The 20,193-nt window shown below is 37.9% G+C and overlaps 1 protein-coding gene across 1 annotated transcript; it reads left to right on the top strand.

Moving 5' to 3' along the window:
* Positions 1-272: 272 nt before the first annotated feature.
* On the top strand, positions 273-9,937 carry LOC118801817. Its single transcript, XM_036562191.1, has 7 exons — positions 273-375; positions 2,782-2,814; positions 4,356-4,634; positions 6,553-6,873; positions 6,956-7,090; positions 7,256-7,426; positions 9,791-9,937. Exons 1-7 carry the CDS (start codon positions 327-329, stop codon positions 9,934-9,936), a joined length of 1,134 nt encoding a protein of 377 aa, XP_036418084.1. The 5' UTR covers positions 273-326; the 3' UTR covers position 9,937.
* Positions 9,938-20,193: the final 10,256 nt, after the last annotated feature.

A 20,193-nucleotide genomic window follows, 5' to 3' on the forward strand; every position in this document is an offset into this window, starting at 1 on the left:
ACTGTGATTAATCCAGGTTAAGATACTCAGGATGTGATTAATCCAGGTTTAGATACTCAGGATGTGATTAATCCAGGTTTAGATACTCAGGATGTGATTAAATCACTTTTAAACACTTCTGGTGTTGAATTTAAAAAACTAATTTATTAAAGTTTGCAGTTCTAGTCGAGGTTTTAACTGCTAGTTTGGGCTTTTACAGAACAGGAAACTCCACCTCTGCAGCCTCATAAAACAGTCATCAGCACTTCAGAGTGAAACAAGACTGAAGAGTGAAGACGGCAGCAGTGCACACTGTGGTTGAAATCAAACTAAACAAAGGCTTGAACATGGATCTGAGGCACAGGATGCTGAGAGCTCATCTCATTTTATTGTTCGGTAAATTATATTTATTTTTTCAATTCCATTATTGTTTACAATTTTCAATTTGTTTTTGACTGTAGTAAATCATTTACATGCTGTGTCTGTAGTTTAGTCTTACAGATGTATTTTGTTGATTTTTATAGTAAATAATCTTTTTGATGAGGCTTTTTGATTGCTCACTCAAATTACTGTACCTTTAATATAGCTTATGATACTAAAACTGAAAATTTATATCTGAACAGTGAGTGCCCACTTTTTCCAGATGTTCTGGTTCTGGATGTAAAACATTGTTACTTTTTTCCATGAGCATTTTCAAAAAATAATTATAAAAATAGTTTTAAGCACTTAACCAAACCAAACAGCCACAAGATCAATCTTGGCATTATCAAAAAAAGTGAAGTACAAAAAAGGTTTGAAAATTTTAAAAAAATGCAATGGTACATGATACCAAACTTAATGTTTTTAACATCAGAATGAACTACATATTCCACAAAGCACTACAGATGTTTTCAACAAATGACTTTTCCTCCATTTTCAACCAACTTTTGCAACAGTGTAATTTCTTTGTAGTAGATATTGCTGGGCTTTAATTGTTATATATAGTATGGTTTTACCTACATTTAGTATTCAAATATAGACCATAAACATTTTCACACCTGCTGTGGCAGCATGCTTTAGACTTTAGATGATTAAGTTTAGTTTTTAAGTTTGCTGTGTTTCTGTCGTCATCTTTGTAACGTACATCTCAGCTGTATCATTTTAACTCGGTTATGCTCTATAGTAAAGGGTGCTGCAGTGTTGGTTGTGTTTATGTGAACCTTGGTTGATTGCTTTGTTTTGTATCACCATGATGATGATGCTGATGATGAATATATAGTGCAGTGAGGTTATTTGTGCTTTAACCTGATATTATGACACTGTGGGACATTTGAAAACTGTATTCATCAAGCCTACTCACTTTTTCACAGGCCTACTCAAAACTTTATTTCTGCCTACTCCACTGGTTTACTGACGAGTAGAAACAGCGAGAGTGCCCCCTTCAGGATGTTTGCAATCAATTTTCTATAGCATTTATCAGGCTCATTTAATAGAAAGTCAAACTATTTGTATTTTTTATTGACTACATAGTATAAACATTATTGGGCTGCAACAAATGACTGTTTTTATAATGTATTAGTTGGGAAACTAAAACCAACCAAAGGCACAGCAACAGATTTCCTCCACTGCTCCTGAAGAAGGTGCAGAAGAAATAAAGGAACAACACAAATCTTACCATCTTATGTCCTAGATAATAAGGGAAAATAAATTACACTTCTGCGTGGTTGATTATATTAATGTAATACAATTTGATATAATAAATCACACACACTAATAGTCCAGTCATCAGCCATGTTGGACGTAAAGCAGCTCATCACACGTAAAAGCAGCGATAACCATGCATGCAGTGTTGGCACTTTCATAAATACATTGTCATCAGTCAACATTTAAATACTGTAAAAATCCACCAACTGTTCTTAAGAAGAAATTTCTTCTTAAAACCCACTTACGCAGTTTTTACGAAGATTCTGACATTCACCTGTGTTTTTTATTTGAGATTTGTTCTTAGGTAAGAACAGAATCTACACACACTCAAGAGCACAAACAGTGTGAACAGTTCTGCACTTTAAGAACACTGCCATAGACTTTTTCTTACGACCTTTCTCAAGAAAAAAATTGAGAAAAAACCTAGGAAGATATTGGTATATGAGGCCCGTTGTCGTTAACATGAAGAGTTTTCTTATTTTTTGATTTTTTTAAATCGTGCACGACACTGTACTGCAGTCTACAATTTCTGTATTTCCCTATGTTCAATAAATGGGGAGCACAAATATGATTAAGCCAAGTAATCGATAACATGATTCACTGCCAACAATTTTTTTATTATCAGCATTATCGACCATAGTAAATAACAGCACTTCATTTTGGTTTAATGAATTAAAAAAAAACTTCATATACATTGCAATTAAAGATATATGCAAATAATTTTACTGACTATAAATTGACTTCTAATTACACAATTGTACTTTTTAAAAATAAATGTAAAATGAATGTAAAACTTGGTGTATTTTCATGTACAGATTATTTACTGTATTTATAAAAAACAATTCTGACCTATGATACTGCTCCGTCACCGTGAATGCCTGATGGTGCCACGTACATACAACTGAGGTAGCTTCAAAGAGTTTAGTTTTCCTTACTGTTTCTGCATCTTTTTACACCTTCCGTTTATTTGATATTTGAGGCATCTGAATAATGCACTGAAAAAGATCAATCAAAATGCTGAACCTGTCATGGAAACTTTAATAATTATGAAAACTGAATGAAAAGTTACTGTCTCACTGTGGCTGCTGGTTTAACAAAAAAATCCCTTCTTTGTTTCAGTAACCAGTATTTTCAGTGCTTCAGTGTTTTCTGGTAAGTTTCCTTTTCAGTGAATAAGTGGGTTCAATATGAATTACATACTGTAGTGGACTCATTACTGAACTAGCTAGCTACATTTCCCATTCCACCTAAAATGGTGCAACAGTTCTGACGCCTGAGGGGCCAGAATGTAACTGTTGATCTACTTAAGGTGAAACAGGAAACTTAGCTAGCTACCAATACATCAGCATACTGCTAACAGATTTTTTATGCTTGTTATGAAGAAAAGGATCATAATACATCTAAACGACAACAAACAGAGAAAATTTCCTTGGTGCAACCATCTTACTGGTTTTCCTTTGTTTGTCATAACACTCTGTTTGGAGTCTCTGAAAAAGCTGGGACACCCTAACCCTAGACAAGAACACGCAAAATGAAGGGGTAGGACTAAGTGGTAGGGGCGAGGGGTGACATGGGACTGGGCCTATGTAAAGTGACAGAACCACTCAGACGCTCGCAGATAAAAAGGGGCAAAAAAGACTTTACTGTTGGAATTGTCAACCAGAATCGTTGTCAGGAAACAGGCACAGGTCAAATCCAGTAAAGGCAGCAGGTAAAGACAGACAAACATAACAGGCAAAAATAATCCAAAAGCGGTCAGGCAAAAACAGGTAAGTCAAAATACAGAAGATCAGTCAAAACCAGAAAAACACAGCACAGGAAATAAACACTCAGTAGCTCAAAAAACAAGCAATACCTCACACTGAACTATTCTAAAAGCCCAGGCTTTCTGCTAAAGCTAATGAGAGGTCAACAGGTGTTACAGATTAGTATTCAGGTGAGAGAGATCTGTGATTGGAGCATGCTGGAGGGTCAGGAGTCATGTGATCTCCTGGAGGATTCTGGGAGTTGAAGTCCATGGAAACCTCTGAGCCAGAGGGATGCGTGACAGCCCATATTTCATCATTTCCATAATGTCTGAAGACTCCATGCACTTTAATAATGTTAAAATATTTAATGTTTGTACTTAAATTAAATTATATTCACATAAAGAACATTTCTAAATTAAAACCCTTAAATTGATGGCAAATGAATATTGATCCCATATAATAGTTATTTTCCAGTGATCAATAAAGAACACTATCAGTAATAAACTTTAGAAAACTAATAAACATTTCTGGGTTTCTATATACTAAAACAGACCAAAGTTGAGATCAGCCTGATGAACGGTAAGGGTCGCTGTTGTGGTAGAGTGGAGATCCAGCACAAGGCGATAAAGTGATGGTAATAACTGGGACATGAAGGATGCAGAGGTTTTGTGCAGACATATGGGATGTGGCAGAGCGGTCAGCGCCCCTCAAAATGCAACCTTTGGTCAGGGAAGAGAGCCAACATGGCTGGATAATGTTGGATGTAGAGGAACTGAGAGCTACTTAACTGAGTGTTTACATGGCGGATTTGGAAAGGAGAACTGTAGCCATGAAGAAGATGCTGGAGTTTTGCTCAAGTAGACCTTTTTGCAGTAGTGCACTGTTATAATAGTTTAACAGTAATATAGAGTGTTTACAACATTACTGGTCATATTTCTTTAACAGATGTCCCACCCCCCACGTTCATCTTGAACTCATCACACTCTACCGTCTCACCTGGGGAGGCTGTTCGGTTCAGATGTACCTCTCTGAACACAACCTGCATCTCTGCAAACTTCTCTTTGTACAAAAATGGGGAATCAATAAAAACTGAAACAGCTGAATCTTTAGCGACGTTCGATTTGACTGTGGATTCCTCACATCAGGGCCTGTACAGCTGTGACTATTCATACCACGGAAACAACATCACATCACCTAGGAGCAGCTCGATTAACATTACTGTGGGTGAGTGCAAACACCACTTGAAAAATCATCTTCCCACAAACTGCTTCAGATTTTGAAGTAAAATAAGTAATAATAAAAAAATATTAAGTATCTCTATTTGGAAAGCACTTAATGTTTATGTTAATGCTAGCGCAGCACTATCACTCACAATACAATAAATAAAAAAAAAAATTGCTCTCAGAACCACACAATTCTGAAACAATCATTAACCAACTTTCAACTACTAGCCTGCAGATATTTTTTGTCTGCTTACCCTTCTCCAGATACTTTCAGGACAGCGACTGCAGAAAACTACAGACAACACATTCAAACCTAGTGCTTGGTAAAAGTTATTCTGACCTATTGTCCTTCACTTACACAATCTATTTCATAATTGTCTTCTTTTACTAATTTCTACACTTCAAAGTGGATTTACTGGGTTAAATAATCTGTCCATTTGTATTGAATGATGCAAAGTCACTGCTAGTGAAAAGCTAGAATATATTCAGCTCCCTGTTTGTATTTGAGAATCACAAGACTTATAAGCCCTAAATAGAGTATAAGCCCTCAGTCTTGATATCTAATGCATTAAAAACACAACCAGACCTGATAAAAAGGTTGCACTACGTTAAATATTGGTGTGAAAGTTTAATCAATATGATACTACAGTTATCCATGGCCAGGAGTCCAACTGGCCTCTCTCTCTCTCTGGGTGGGTACAAACTTTAGGTATTTAAACCCTATATTTAATTAAAAATGGTACAAAAACAACATATCAAATGTTGATTTTTTTAATATACGCCCATATGGAGCAGATGGTCCTGGTGGAACATCTCACAACTAATTTAATAATAATAAATTAATAAAGTTAATTGGCAACAGGTCAGTGGCATGATTTTATAACATGATACAAACAAAGCATCCCAGAGAGTCTTTCAGAAGTAAAGTTGGGGAGAGTTGTGAAAGACTGCACAGGTGAACAGTGTAACAATTAAAAAATAATGTTTCTCAACGTAAAACAGCAAAGAACTTATGGGATTCATCATAACGTAGTATCAGTAAAAGATTCAGAGAATGAGCTGAAATTTTAATTATGTTAAAATATTTAGCATTAGTATTTCATTAAATGTTGTATTCATTTAAAGTTTGTTTTTGGCAAATGTGTAAATTTTCATGCTAAAAACCTTAAATTGGAGACAAGTCCATCTCTCACTCTGTCTGGGTGGGTAGGATTACCCCCAAAACCCACTCAGCGCAGCCCCAGCATCTGTTAGCTGTGTCAGTATTGGCAATTTGGATGTGTTCAGAAGGCAAAGCATATTTCTTGCATAATGCCATTATGAAAGCAGATTCCACTGACTCTGCTTGTTCGGCCACCGATCATTTTTCTCCGCTTTGCTTCTCACTGGCGGATTCCTCATTTTTTGTGGAAAACATTCTGCTATCTGAACACAGCCTTAGTGTTCTCCTCCAAGTGTGTTCAGCTGTCCAATGAGTTTGTGTTAGCAGTAAATCGAAAAGATGCTGTGTCTGGATTCACAGAGGTTAGAAGAAGCAAGAGTTAGGCTTCACACTCTTAGCACTGGTTGAATTGTGTGATTGGGAGAACTTAGCTGAGGGGTGGAAGTAGACATGGCTAAATTGGGGAGAAAACTGGGGGAAAAAAATTGGTGTAAATAGGCCTTGACAGATAAAATGATGTGCATTGCTCTGCAGGTAGTGGAGAACTTTGCTTGCTTAATTTATATTAAATAAGTATTGAGAAGGTCACAGCGCATATCACAGTTAAATCATATGGATTATCTGAAAATTTCTCATGGTAAAAAGCAGTTCTGTTCATTTCTCTGTTGAAAGTAAGACATGTCTGATTCGGAGTGTCTGTAGTCAAATCTTGACTATCAGTCTGCAAATCTCTATACAAGTTCTTCTTGTTTTCCAGTGAACTTGCTGCAGCCCAATATCTCCTTCAGTGCTCCTGATGGATGGTTTGACTGGTGGCTTCAAGGGTCAGAGGTGATCAGGGGCCACAGCTTCTCCATCATCTGCTCCACTCAAACACAGCACCCAGGAAGCTCCTTCCACTTGGAGTTCAATGGATCCAGAAACAGAAATCAGTCAGCTATTAACCAGTCAATCACCTTCTTCTTTCCTGAGGCAGATTTTGTCCACCAGGGAAACTACAGCTGTGTTTATGAAGTAAACGTGTCTTCACGCACCTTTAACTCTCCTACCACTGAACTCTTGGCTGTCACTGTGAAAGGTACAGTAACATGCACCAGTCTTTGTTTGATAATTTGTTCTCTGTTTAAAACAAGAAAGTCTTTAAAGTCTTTCTTTTGCAGTGTCACCAATTCCCTTCATGGCTTCTGGAGTGGCAGCAGGACTGTTACTCATATTAGTGCCAATCATCTTTTTCTTTACAAAGAGATGTAAAAAACAAAAAGGTCAGATGGCTGTGGAGACAGATCATAGAGTTTGTGAGTACTTTTTGTTCTGAATTATGTTATTTAACAAACTTTGCTTTTTGTTCACTGGTGTTCACATAACATCTCACTTTTGTGTGGAGAAATTTGCTGCCTGGTTAGCAAATCACAGTTTTAGTATTGAAGCAAGTTTTTTTTTTCCACACAATCAATCTGTAGGTGCCAAAAACACATACGGGACTGCAAGAAGGAAGAATGAGATGGATGATGAAGATTATGAAAATGCAGAAACTATTTTTCACCAGAGAGAAGATTCAGATGTTTGTGATGTGGACTATGTCAATATGGAGGGTAATGTGGGGAATATGGCACTGGGCAATGACTTTGCAGGTAAACAAAAAGTTGTGCAGGACAGTATAAGGAATTACACCATTTCAACAATCAACCAATCAACAATTAGCTGTTTGCTTCTTGATAAAATAGATAGACAGATAAATATTATAAATAATATATGTGTGTATATATATATATATATATATATATATATATATATATATATATATATATATATATATAATATATACACACACACACACACATATATATATATTATATATATACATACACACACACACACACACACACACACACAGGGTGTGTCTCAAAACTAGTGAGTTCTCTAAGTAGCCGCTGTCTACACAGGCAGCTGTCTAAGTAGGCAGCGTTCCAGCCGTCATCCATCCTTATAAGATAGATAAATGAGACGCGCTAGTTAGACAACAGTGACGTCGCTGCTTGTCCCCGCCCACTGCACGAGACCGGCGTTTACTTACCTCAGCCGTCAGAATCACATTTAGCCAACATGGATCTGCTCTGGCAGTTTATATATGATTTTAATTGTATTTGCTCTGAATGAAACAGCAAAATAGACAATAGGTCAAACGCGGAAACCACAGGCTATTTGTGCACCTTTATGACTAGAAAACGGATAAATACCCCAGAAAATCAGAATAACTTAATTTGAAGATGACGTCGCTGCTTGGTGAAGCGCTTCTGCCCGCCATCTTCAAACAAAAGTTGCGCCGTGCTGCATCGCGGGATTGCCTCAGCGGCTGAGGAAACATCCGATGCTCTCTTGATATTCGGCCAAAATGAGAGACCTCAGTAGGCATCATATTTGAGATATCTAAGAATTGGGACAGCCTTCTAGTCGGGAGTGCGCATACTGTGACGTAAAATGCTGCTTATGTAGAGAGCTCACTAGGTTTTGAGACACACACTATATTTCCAAAAGTATTCACTCACCCATCCAAATCAGTGAATTCAGGTGTTCCAATCACTTCCATGGCCACAAGTGTATAAAACCAAGGACCTAGGCATGCAGACTGCTTCTACAAACATTTGTGAAAGAATGGGTCGCTCTCAGGAGCTCAGTGAATTCCAGCATGGTACCGTGATAGGATGCCACCTGTGTAACAAGTCCAGTCGTGAAATTTCCTCACTACTAATTATTCCACAGTCAACTGTCAGTGGTATTATAACAAAGTGGAAGCGATTGGGAATGACAGCAACTTAGCCACGTAAAATGACAGTGCGGGGTCAGCAGATGCTGAGGCGCATAGTGCGCAGACGTCGCCAACTTTCTGCAGAGCCAATCACTACAGACCTCCAAACTTCACGTGCCCTTCAGATTAGCTCGAGAACAGCGTAGAGAGCTTCATGGAATGGGTTTCCATGGCCGAGCAGCTGCATCCAAGCCTTACATCACCAAGTGCAATGCAAAGCGTCAAATGCAGTGGTCTAAAGCGCTGCCACTGGACTCTAGAGCAGTGGAGACGTGTTCTCTGGAGTGATCAATCACGCTTCTCCGTCTGGCAATCCGATGGACAAGTCTGGGTTTGGCGGTTGCCGGGAGAACGGTAATTGTCTGACTGCACTGTGCCAAGTGTAAAGTTTGGTGGAGGGGGGATTACGGTGTGGGGCTGTTTTTCAGGAGTTGGGCTCGGCCCCTTAGTTCCAGTGAAAGAAACTCTTAATGCTTCAGCATACCAAGAGATTTTGGACAGTTTCATGCTCTTAACTTTGTGGGAACAGTTTGGGGAGTTTGGCCCCTTCCTGTTCCAACATGACTGCGCACCAGTGCACAAAGCAAGGTCCCTAAAGACATGGATGAGTGAGTTTGGTGTGGAAGAACTTGACTGGCCTGCACAGAGTCCTGACCTCAACCCGACGGAACACCTTTGGGATGAATTAGAGCAGAGACTGGGAGCCAGGCCTTCTCGTCCATCATCTGACCTCACAAATGCACTTCTGGAAGAATGGTCAAAAACCATTATTGTATACACACACACACACACACACACACACACACACACACATACACCAACATCATTATATGTATAGATACTATATATTATATATATAGTATATATATATATATATATATATATATATATAGCGTTGATGTCCGTATAGCTGGAGGAGGTTCATATTGAGCACTTTTTACATAATAAATTACATAAACTTTATGCTCATCAATATGCATTGTTCTGCAATGATTTACAAGTGAAATAAATCACTTTGAAATCGGATTAATCATTTTTAAATCACCCTGTATATAAGTACATACACCATCTGAAGCAGCTTTATGAAAGTGTGCTACCGTAACATTTGTTTAACAATGTAAATTTTTGAGTGTAGTTTGACACAATCCTTCCTAATGTACCAAAACCACATGTGCTATTACTTACACAGGGAACAAGATGGACAATGACAAAGATGATTACGAAAATGCAGCAGTCACTGTCCACCAGAGGAAGGAATCGGATGACCCTGATGAGGGCTACATTGACTTAGAAAAAATGGCCATGGACAATCACTTTGATGATGAAATATTGTGAAAACGTGGAGAAGTATGATAAAAAAAAATTTGTTATCCAGTTTCACTTTAATTCAAACATGAAGTGCGACTGAGGCATTTATAAATCATAAAAAAGGCCTTAAAAGTCACTCATCACTGGGTACAATGACATCAGCCCAGTCTAAAAAGGTGGTTCTCTGCAGTGCTGAACAGTAGAATATTTGCCATGCGATCTGACTGCAGTAGCCCTATTTTGCCTGTATTATTTTTGGAAGAAAAAAAAAGACAATTCAGTGTAAATAAGAGTTTTCTTTAAATTATTTAAAATATTAAAATTTTGCATGATTTGCAATTGACTTATTACACTTATTATATCTACAAGAAGCGCGTGTTCATGGATCACAACCTCTCAGCACACTGGCATTCATGGTGAAGAGGCTCGTGGAGGTAATCTATTACAGCTGCATTACTACCGTCTCAGTTTAGTTCACTTTGTGATGAACGTTAGCTTTTTATTCTGACTTGCTTTTAAATATCTAACTTATAATGATTCAACAAGATTACAGGCCTACAACACTGGAAGAAAAGTCTAGTTTCCCACACGAGAAAAGCAGAATCCAACAGTAATAAGTTAACGTTGTTGCCAGTCATCTTGTTTGTTGTGGTACTTTTATTTTAATCCTTCCCGAGAGTTTGTTGCTCGCCAGTATGCGTCTTCCTTCAGCAGAGCCACACATTAAGTGTCTGATAGTAAGATGCATTAACTATAGCATATTAATGACTTAATAATATTTCATGTTGTGTAAATATTTTTCAACTGAATACATGCATGGTTTTGATGATGTAGGCTAGATATCTTATGAGGTAAAATCTAGGGGATGGGTGAAGGTGGTCCCTCAGTAATTCGTTTTGCCTCCAGTCAAACAGATCCTGCCAAAGATTCGTCTGTCGGGTTGGAAACGTGCATAAATCTACAAATTCTTTCACATCAAAAACTTTGTTTTAAAAGTCATACCTGAACAAGAATGTACAAATGGTCATACAATCAAATCTGTGCTTGTATAAATGTTGTATAAATGAAGCCCCAGGGTTGTAACAGTTTTTGTCTTTGCCTTAAATTTCAGTGGCTGCTTGCACTAATTTTTTCAAACATTGAAATAAAACAGCCTGTTATAAATAACGTTACTGTAGAAACCCTCTACAGTCTCACTAATTAAATAAGCTTGTGTTAAATACAAATAGTCACAGAAAACAAGCCTAGAAAAGTACTATTTTTCAAAAAATGATTTAAATATGATTAACAAGGTTCATCTCGAACAAGCCTGTTTACTTCTGAGACTTCTGTGCCTTCCCTGTCCAGCAAATAAAAGGCACACATCGCCATCTAGTGTACTTAAGCTGCAACTGTTCAAAGGTCAAGTCTTGTTCAAGGCTGGTAAAACTGTATTGATGAACAGATCAGCATGTTGATGTTTTATGATACTACATTTACGTGTTTGTGTACTATGTAAAATGGATTTCTTAGGCCAGTATAAATGTACATGTGTGGGCATACATATACATATACACACATATATATATATATATATATATACATATACATATATATATATATATATATATATATATATATATACACACACACACACACACACACATACATACACTATATTTCCAAAAGTATTCACTCACCCATCCAAATCATTGAATTCAGGTGTTCCAATCACTTCCATGGCCACAGGTGTATAAAACCAAACACCTAGGCCTGCAGACTGCTTCTACAAACATTTGTGAAAGAATGGGTCGCTCTCAGGAGCTCAGTGAATTCCAGCGTGGTACCGTGATAGGATGCCACCTGTGTAACAAGTCCAGTCATGAAATTTCCTCGCTACTAATTATTCCACAGTCAACTGTCAGTGGTATTATAACAAAGTGGAAGCGAACGACAGCAACTCAGCCACGAAGTGGTCGGCCACGTAAAATGACAGAGTGGGGTCAGCGGATGCTGAGGTGTATAGCGTGCAGAGGTCGCCAACTTTCTGCAGAGTCAATCACTACAGACATCTAAACTTCATGTGGCCTTCAGATTAGCTCGAGAACAGCGTAGAGAGCTTCATGGAATGGGTTTCCATGGCCGAGCAGCTGCATCCAAGCCTTACATCACCAAGCGCAATGCAAAGCATCGAATGCAGTGGTGTAGAGCGCCACCACTGGACTCTAGAGCAGTGGAGACGTGTTTTCTGGAGTGACCAATCACGCTTCTCCGTCTGGCAATCCGATGGACGAGTCTGGGTTTGGCGGTTGCGAGGAGAACGGTAATTGTCTGACTGCATTGTGCCAAGTGTAAAGTTTGGTGGAGGGGGGATTATGGTGTGGGGTTGTTTTTCAGGAGTTGGGCTCGCCCCCTTAGTTCCAGTGAAAGGAACTCTTAATGCTTCAGCAGACCAAGAGATTTTGGACAATTTCATGCTCCCAACTTTGTCGGAACAGTTTGGGGACGGCCCCTTCCTGTTCCAACATGACTGCGCACCAGTGCACAAAGCAAGGTCCATAAAGACATGGATGAGCGAGTTTGGTGTGGAAGAACTTGACTGGCCTGCACAGAGTTTCCTTTAAGCTTCATTTAGCTGGAATGTGGCATGTTTGGGTTGCTAACTAAGCTCTCGTTAGCTTAGCCAAAACGCTGTAGCCCCAAACACCACAGAACACGTTCAGTTTCAGATTTCTGTCACTCCAACACCAGTTACTCGACTTCACTCTCTCAGACATTAGTCTTTATCATCTACACTTGTTTCAACAGTTAGGATCAAACCTGTACTGTGGTGTGTGGCTCTGTTTGGGTCTATAGCCTGCTCGCTAAGCTAACGTTAAGTTAGCCAATCAGGCTACAGATTTATTTAGCCTTTCTGTCCCTTTAGCGCCAGTTTCTAAACTCCATTCCCTCAGATTAAAATCACTATCATCTAAAGTTGTGTTGGTGCTTTAGTCAGCCAGAATCCAGCATGTTCTGTGGTGAGCATATCTGTTATCATGCTAGCTAAGCTAATGCTAACCAGCTCCTCTCTCTTAGTTAGTGGCACTGTTTAACATTCAGCAGTTGTTTCATACATGGTTTGACATTCATTGAATGGTAGCTGAAAAATCATGCAGTCTTCACTTTTTGGTGAAAGTGTAAGCAAAATGAACCTTTTGATTATTTCGCTTCATGAAGTAACGCTGTTACCCACTGGTGCAGGGATTTATTATTAAGAGGTCTCGAAAATCAATTTCTCCACAGACTGCCAACCAATGTTATAAAGTGAATGAAAATGATTTTTTTTTTTTTTTACAAAGACAAGAATAAAACAATAATAGAATAAGTTCTAAGTCAAGGAATGTGTTAAAATCTGAAAATCTGGGATGTTCACAGTGCATTTTGCAGGCCCAATGACAACACAGAAGGAATGATACAAAAATTGTTGGTTAGTATAAAAATTGAATGAAATGTGATTGGTTGCTGGGTTACAAGACTGATCTCCAAATTACATTATTACTGAAACACCATACATGGAATTCTTAGTAAAAAAAAATATAAATCTTTTAGGAATTTCTATTTTTTAGACTTTCTTTTCAGTTTTCTATTTTTGTGGGACAGCTGGGATAGGCTCCAGCCCCCCACGTGATGTGTGTGTGTGTGTAAAAAGTGGCTCATCAGATCTACTTAAAAAAATTACTTCATGTGGGAATAAGTAAATGAACTAGTTTTATCCAACCTAAATAAATACTTTGAATGAATGATCCTTTCAATCAAAGTGATTTTTTGAGTTGAATGAAACTAGTTCGATTGCTTGTTACCACATGAAGTAATTTCTGTAGATCTGACGAGCCACTTTTTACAGTGTAGTAAAAAAAGAAATCTTCTAGGAGGTTTGAGCTTAGGTGTACGTGCAAAATTACATGCTGACAGACAGCAGAATTAAATATATCAGACGGACACCGCCCAGACAGTCAGAAACTCAAGCTGAATTTGAATTCTATCGGAAAGTTTAGGGAAAAAAGTTCAGTCAACTTTTGTGTTGCGTGTGTGTACCACACAAAGAAGGAAATGTCTAAGGACTTAAAAAAACAAAACTGCAGAAAAACTTGGGCAATACCAAGGCTACCAGTCCATCTCCAGAGATCTTAATGTTGTCATCAAGATGCTGACCATGACACTGTGGCTAATGTCTGTGGATGGTGGTGTCCAATCACTGTCCACTCTATTAGACACTCCTACCTTGTCAGTCCACCTTGTAGATGTAAAGTCAGAGACGATAGCTCATCTGCTGCTGCACAGTTTGTGTTGGTCATCCTCTAGTCCTTCATCAGTGGTCACAGGACGCTGCCCACAGGACGCTGTTGGCTGGATATTTTTGGTTGGTGGACTATTCTCAGTCCAGCAGTGACACTGAGGTGTTTAAAACTCCAGCAGCACTGCTGTGTCTGATCCGCTCAGACCAGCGCAACACACACTAACACACCACCACCACGTCAGTGTTAATGCAGTGCTGAGAATGATCCACCACCCAAATAGTACCTGCTCTGTGAGGGTCCACTGGGGTCCTGACTACTGAAAAACAGGGTAAAAGGGGGCTAACAAAGTATGCAGAGAAACAGATGGACTACAGTCTGTAATTGTAGAACTACAAAGTGCACCTATATAGTAAGTGGAGCTGATAAAATGGACAATGAGTGTAGAAACATGGAGGTGGTCATAATGTTATGCCTGATCGGTGTATGTTAACAAAACAATGTCCCAGAAGGACTTTGGCTACCTGAAGTAATTTAGCATTACTGAGTCAGAAAACAAAACCTGGTTTGTGTATGCTGCAGTGAGTCGCCCTGTAAAGCCCGAAATAATCATTTAAAAGTCAGAGGCGTTGGGTCAGGAGTTTTTCAGGACCACGTTGTACATCCTTACATATTATCATCAAATGCAGAGTCTCAAAAGGTCAACGTTATACTGATGAGGATATGATGACACGAGTAGATAATTCACTCACATCCTCTGAAGACGTGTTCCGTCCATAGGACGCATTTCACCTGGCATAGAAGAAAAGAGATTGATAGCTTGCATTGCATCTTTTTTCAGGAGAAAACAAGTCAGTAATGTCGCCTCAATTTTGTCTCTTGCGGGTGTGCTCGAGGCCACTTGTTGTCACATGTGGGCTTTATAAATTACTCCATCCTCCAGCTTTATAAATTACTTTATAAATTACTTTATATATCAGTTGTGTCTGAGCGGGTAAATCATCAAACTGTGTCACCCTGATCTATTAATAATGTATAGCTGTTTTGTTTAAAAGATATACTGCAGTATATATTTACTAATTTCTGTTCCATTTATTATGCTAACCTATAAGGAACAGGAATGAAAAGCCAGTAAGAACAAAAAGTTCACAAAGAAGTGGCTTGGGGACCCAGTGGTGGACAGCAACGAAGTACATGTAATTCATTACTGTACTTAAGTACTTTTTTCATGCATGTGTACTTTACTGAAGTATTTCCATTTTGGGTGACTTTTTACTTTCACTCCACTACAGTTCAAAGTCTAATATCTTACTTTTTACTCCACTACATTATGAGAAATCTGTCGTTCCTTTTGGCTTCTGTGTGCATAAAGACTAAAAATGTAACGTCAAAACGAAAGAAGTGCAAAGTAAGAACACCAATCAGGGCACAGCGCGCACTTTGTTTTGAGCTTGTTTTGACCTGTTGGACATACCGACCCACTGCAAGCATACGGTTCAACGATGGCATTTTAGGGCCAGTGTTCATAAAAATAAAAATAGTACACTTCGAGAATAAAGTTGTAATATTTAGAGAAAAAAAAATTGTAATATTTCAAGAAAAAAATTTGTACTATTTCGAGAATAAAGTTGTAATATTTCAAGAAAAAAAGTCGTAATATCGGTGGAAATAGCCACCGATAGCTGTGTAGATGACCTTGCCTGCGGTTCTCCGTCAACAAAACAGACAGACAGTTTCCTCTGAGTCCGTCTGGTTCTTTATTCTAAATAAACACAGTTTCCTGCTCAGCCGTTTCTTATACTAATAACAGGCTGGTGCTGATGTGCAGGAGAGACAGGGAGACTGAGTATTTCTTCATGGGTGAATCGATATGGAAGTATAACTCCACCAACTCACCACCCCTCATTTAACCCGAGGAGGTGCTGCCATTCCCTTTGCAAAGCCTTTGGCCACAATACTGCAACTTTTCCTGGTATTAATGCCACTTTAATGTCATAATTCTACAACTTTTTTCTCGAAATATTACGACTTTATTCTCGAAGTCTACTATTTTTATTTCTATTAACAGTGGCCCTAAAACGCGGTCATACAGTTCAATGTCAGTGCAGCAGCGTAAAATTTTGGGAGTGCCTATGCCTACATAAACGGTGGAACTAACCTTTGTGTAAATCGACCACAATATAGAAATATGTACACATATGCAGTTGTGACTGACGTGTCTTTTTTCTGAATTTATACAAACGCTATTTTATGTTATAGTAAATTTGTTTTTGCTAGTTTATGTTTATGAACAGAGACCTACAAATGGAATATAGTAAAGGAAAACTCATTTGTGAACCTGAGTTTAAAGTTCTTGTTAAACTTAAACTTTCTAAAGTTCCAAATAAATCTTAAAATGAAACTTTGCTTGTTTGCAAAAAGTTATTTCACAGCCACTCGGTTCTACCTAATGGAAATTGTTTGCCTTCAGTGTTTTGTGCTTATGATAATTTTAATAGACACCAGCTTCACTAATTAATGACATTCTATTAAAAGATTGGTTTACCAAGACTCAGAGTATTTCCACCTAAAATAAGTTGATAACAGCGTTACACGCTAAGTGTGGCACACGGCCTTCTAGTTCGGTCACTGATTCCAAATTCTGCTGGTCGCTTTTTGAGTTATTGCTTTAAAGCGTGGAGTATGCAGTAGTGTATGAGGCTTCAAGATGACAACAGAGAGGTTATGCTTCATGCCGCATTCATTTTTTTAATAATCTGCTTCTTATATTACCTGTCTGGAATTAAAATCAACAAAATTGACATTTCTTACATTGTTATTTCAGGCCCCTGGTTGCATTAAGCCTGATTCATCATATCATTTACAAGACAAAATTCTTCAACAACTTTTGCCCCACCTTTTGAATTTTGATTATGTCCTTCTGCACCACCTGGTGGAGAAAAATAATACATATATACATATATACATACATACATACATACATACATCATCTAAACCGCTTATCCGTCTGGGTTGCGGTGGGGTGCTGGAGCCTATCCCAGCTGTCATTGGGCAGAAGGAAGGATACACTCTGGACAGGTCGCCAGTCCATCGCAGGGCAAGAGAAAAATAATATTAACCAATAATATGAGGCTTCAGTTAGGGCTGGGCGATTAATCGAAAAGTAATCGAAACCGACATTCAGAACCTCTAACCGACATAATCTTGCCCATGTCGGTTATTTTGATTTTTTTAATAATCTGTTAACCCTTTCCCGACTCTGTATGTACTGTCCCCTTAAAAACTTACTACCGCGTGTGCAGTCACGTGACTCTGCCACGTCCACTCTAAGGCTACGTTCACACAGCAGGTAAAAGTGGCCAAAATCCGATTTTTCACCAACACCAATTTTTTTTGTTTGGCTGTTCACAATATCTAATTGTTCATTAATCGTAATCGAGGTAAAATATGAAATTAATCGTGATATTGATTTGAGGTCATATCACCCAGCACTAGTTTCAGTTTCAGTTGTGATTTCATTGTGGTGCTCAAATGTGCTACATAAATAAAGGCTATTATTACTACTGTTATCACCATCATCATCATCCTTAGTCTTCTTAGTAACGTATGTACCCAACATTTCATTTAAATTTTCCAAAATCCAAGTGAAGCAGGTGAAACAGAAACTGAAAAAGGGTATTTCATATCCTGCCCCACATTTTGCAGTTTACTGGTAATTTTATTACATTATTCTGAAATCGGTGCAGCCCTATAGGAACACAGTTTTTAGGATGGTACGACATCAGGAGCTTCTCCCTAAAACTACCACACAACTGCAACTTTTTCAGATGCCAGTTTTCGCAACAGTAAGAAACTACAAGAGGAGCATGGGAGATAGGAGAGTTAATAATGTTTTTAACCATCCATTCTACAATATAAATTAATCCTGACTGTATTGTTGTGAAACATACATTGCAAAAAATGGTATTGTCAAGTAAAATGATCTTAAATCTAGTCAATATATCTAATATTTCCTATTTTAAAATGACTGTACACTGATTATAAGGTCATCTAGCTTATTTCTAGACAGTTCTCACTTGGTTTAGGTAATTTTATCTAGTAAACTATCTCACTATACTGGCAGATAATTTTACTGTTTTCAACCAAATTTCTTAAAACAAGTAAAATTATCTGCCAATACAGTGAAATCATTTTGCGCAATAAGATGACCTAAAACAAGTAAAAATGTCTAGAAATGAGGTAAATAATCTTAACTTAAGCTTCTAACAATCTCAACAGGAAAAATATTAGATTTATTGACTATATTTAAGATAATTTTACTACAAGACACCATTTTTTTTAATGACAAGACACCGTTTTTGCAGCATACAAGCCTCTAGAATCCTGATAATGGTAACGTTTAATTTAACTCACCCACACTGCTAGTTAGCTCATTTAAATTCCAACAACAGAGCGCCATTTCATAGCTAAGACTAAAGCTAAGTTGGACAACGACTTTATTTAGTTATTAGTACCAGAGACATTCATACAGCTATTTACTCAATATTACATTGATCAACTGATTTACTGATGATTAAAGGCAGCCGTTACATACTAATACAGCAAAACGGCGTCGTTAGCAGATAACTAGCGTTAGCACTCCGAGAATGACAAGCTAACTGAATAGCTACCAAACAGGAAACAGCAGAGAAATGAGGAATTTTAAGAGTTAAAATAATCAGAACTGGAATACAAAGTGTAAATTGTGAGTGTAAATCGACCGTTGTTTGAAATTTACTCACTTTATCAGGCGCCTCCTCAGAATTCGCGCCTGTTTTCCTGAGTGAGCTAACGTTAGCTAGCCCAGCTCACCTAGCTGACAGGCTCGGTAACATTACTATTATTTACAATTATTTCGCTTATTTCTTCAGGAGATTTTAACTAACCACACACACAACACTCACTCACACGTTCCCACTCTTGGTTGTGCAGCACTAACCCGATTTAACCGGCTCCGCATCTCCTTTTTCCTCCTTTTACAAAATCTCTGCGGTTCAGATTCTGAGTGGAAATAGTAACGGGCGTATGGGCGGGGCCTCATAGCGCGCTTGGTGACGTCATTGCTCGCTGTGTTTTTGAGAAAAAACGAATTTTCCATTGTCTTTTTTGTTTGAATAATTTGATGTAACTGAATTTTTAGACTTCTCTAATATTTTCAGAACTGAATGAAGATGAAAAGCTCTCTCTCTCTCTCTCTCTGCTTGAAATGGATTTCCACCGATTATTCAAAATTTCTGAATGATTAGGATGTAAACAGAGTGGTTCAGAGTGGTTTGGTGTGAAACGCTCTGTTCTAGATAAACTTACCAAGTCAGAACTGTTCACAGTGGTGGTGATAGGAACCAGCGTCCACCTCTAAAAGCTCCCTCACAGACAGTTATTACAGGAAATGGTTCTGAATACACTGACTGATGACTGAGACACTGTTTTACAATGGTTTTAATAAGGTTTATAATAAGTATTAAACATTTATTTATAATTTTATTAAACTATATACTACGTTTTTTATAAGTTTTTTAAAACATATATTTTGTAAATATAAAAAGTATTTTAAAATCCATTCCTGGTGGAAGGATACATGTTCTACATTTTCTGTGTATTACATGTTACACATTTTCTATTTTACCATCATCAACATTCCATATGAAGAATGGTTGTTTGAAACTCACCAGCCACCTTTTTAAAGAAGACTTTATCAAAGACAAATGCCATTTTTACAGTTAACTTTATTATGTTTGGCAAAAAATGTTCAAATAGCTTTTGGAGCCACTATTTACACATAACATTTATAATAAGTGCCACTGTCCTTAAAGCTCATGGGTGTGTTTTCTCAGTCCTGCTCAGGTCATGAAAATCTATTTTGTTCCCCTTTTGCACTGCTCTAAATAAAACAGCAGGGGGCAGCACACTCTGCCTCTTCTGTCTTTAAAGGGGAATGCCACTGATTTTTCAACATTTCTACCTAATTCGGTAGGTGAGATATAAAGTC

This window comes from Colossoma macropomum, unplaced genomic scaffold, assembly GCF_904425465.1.
Source record: "Colossoma macropomum unplaced genomic scaffold, Colossoma_macropomum, whole genome shotgun sequence".
NCBI classification, from domain to species: domain Eukaryota; kingdom Metazoa; phylum Chordata; class Actinopteri; order Characiformes; family Serrasalmidae; genus Colossoma; species Colossoma macropomum.

Bases quoted from the DNA above. Each gene is read 5' to 3' on its own strand.
- LOC118801817 (XM_036562191.1), top strand. From the start codon at position 327: ATGGATCTGAGGCACAGGATGCTGAGAGCTCATCTCATTTTATTGTTC. The intron at 2,815-4,355 runs GTAAGTTTCCTT...TTTCTTTAACAG, and splicing joins CAGTGCTTCAGTGTTTTCTG to ATGTCCCACCCCCCACGTTC. The intron at 6,874-6,955 runs GTACAGTAACAT...TTTCTTTTGCAG, and splicing joins CTTGGCTGTCACTGTGAAAG to TGTCACCAATTCCCTTCATG.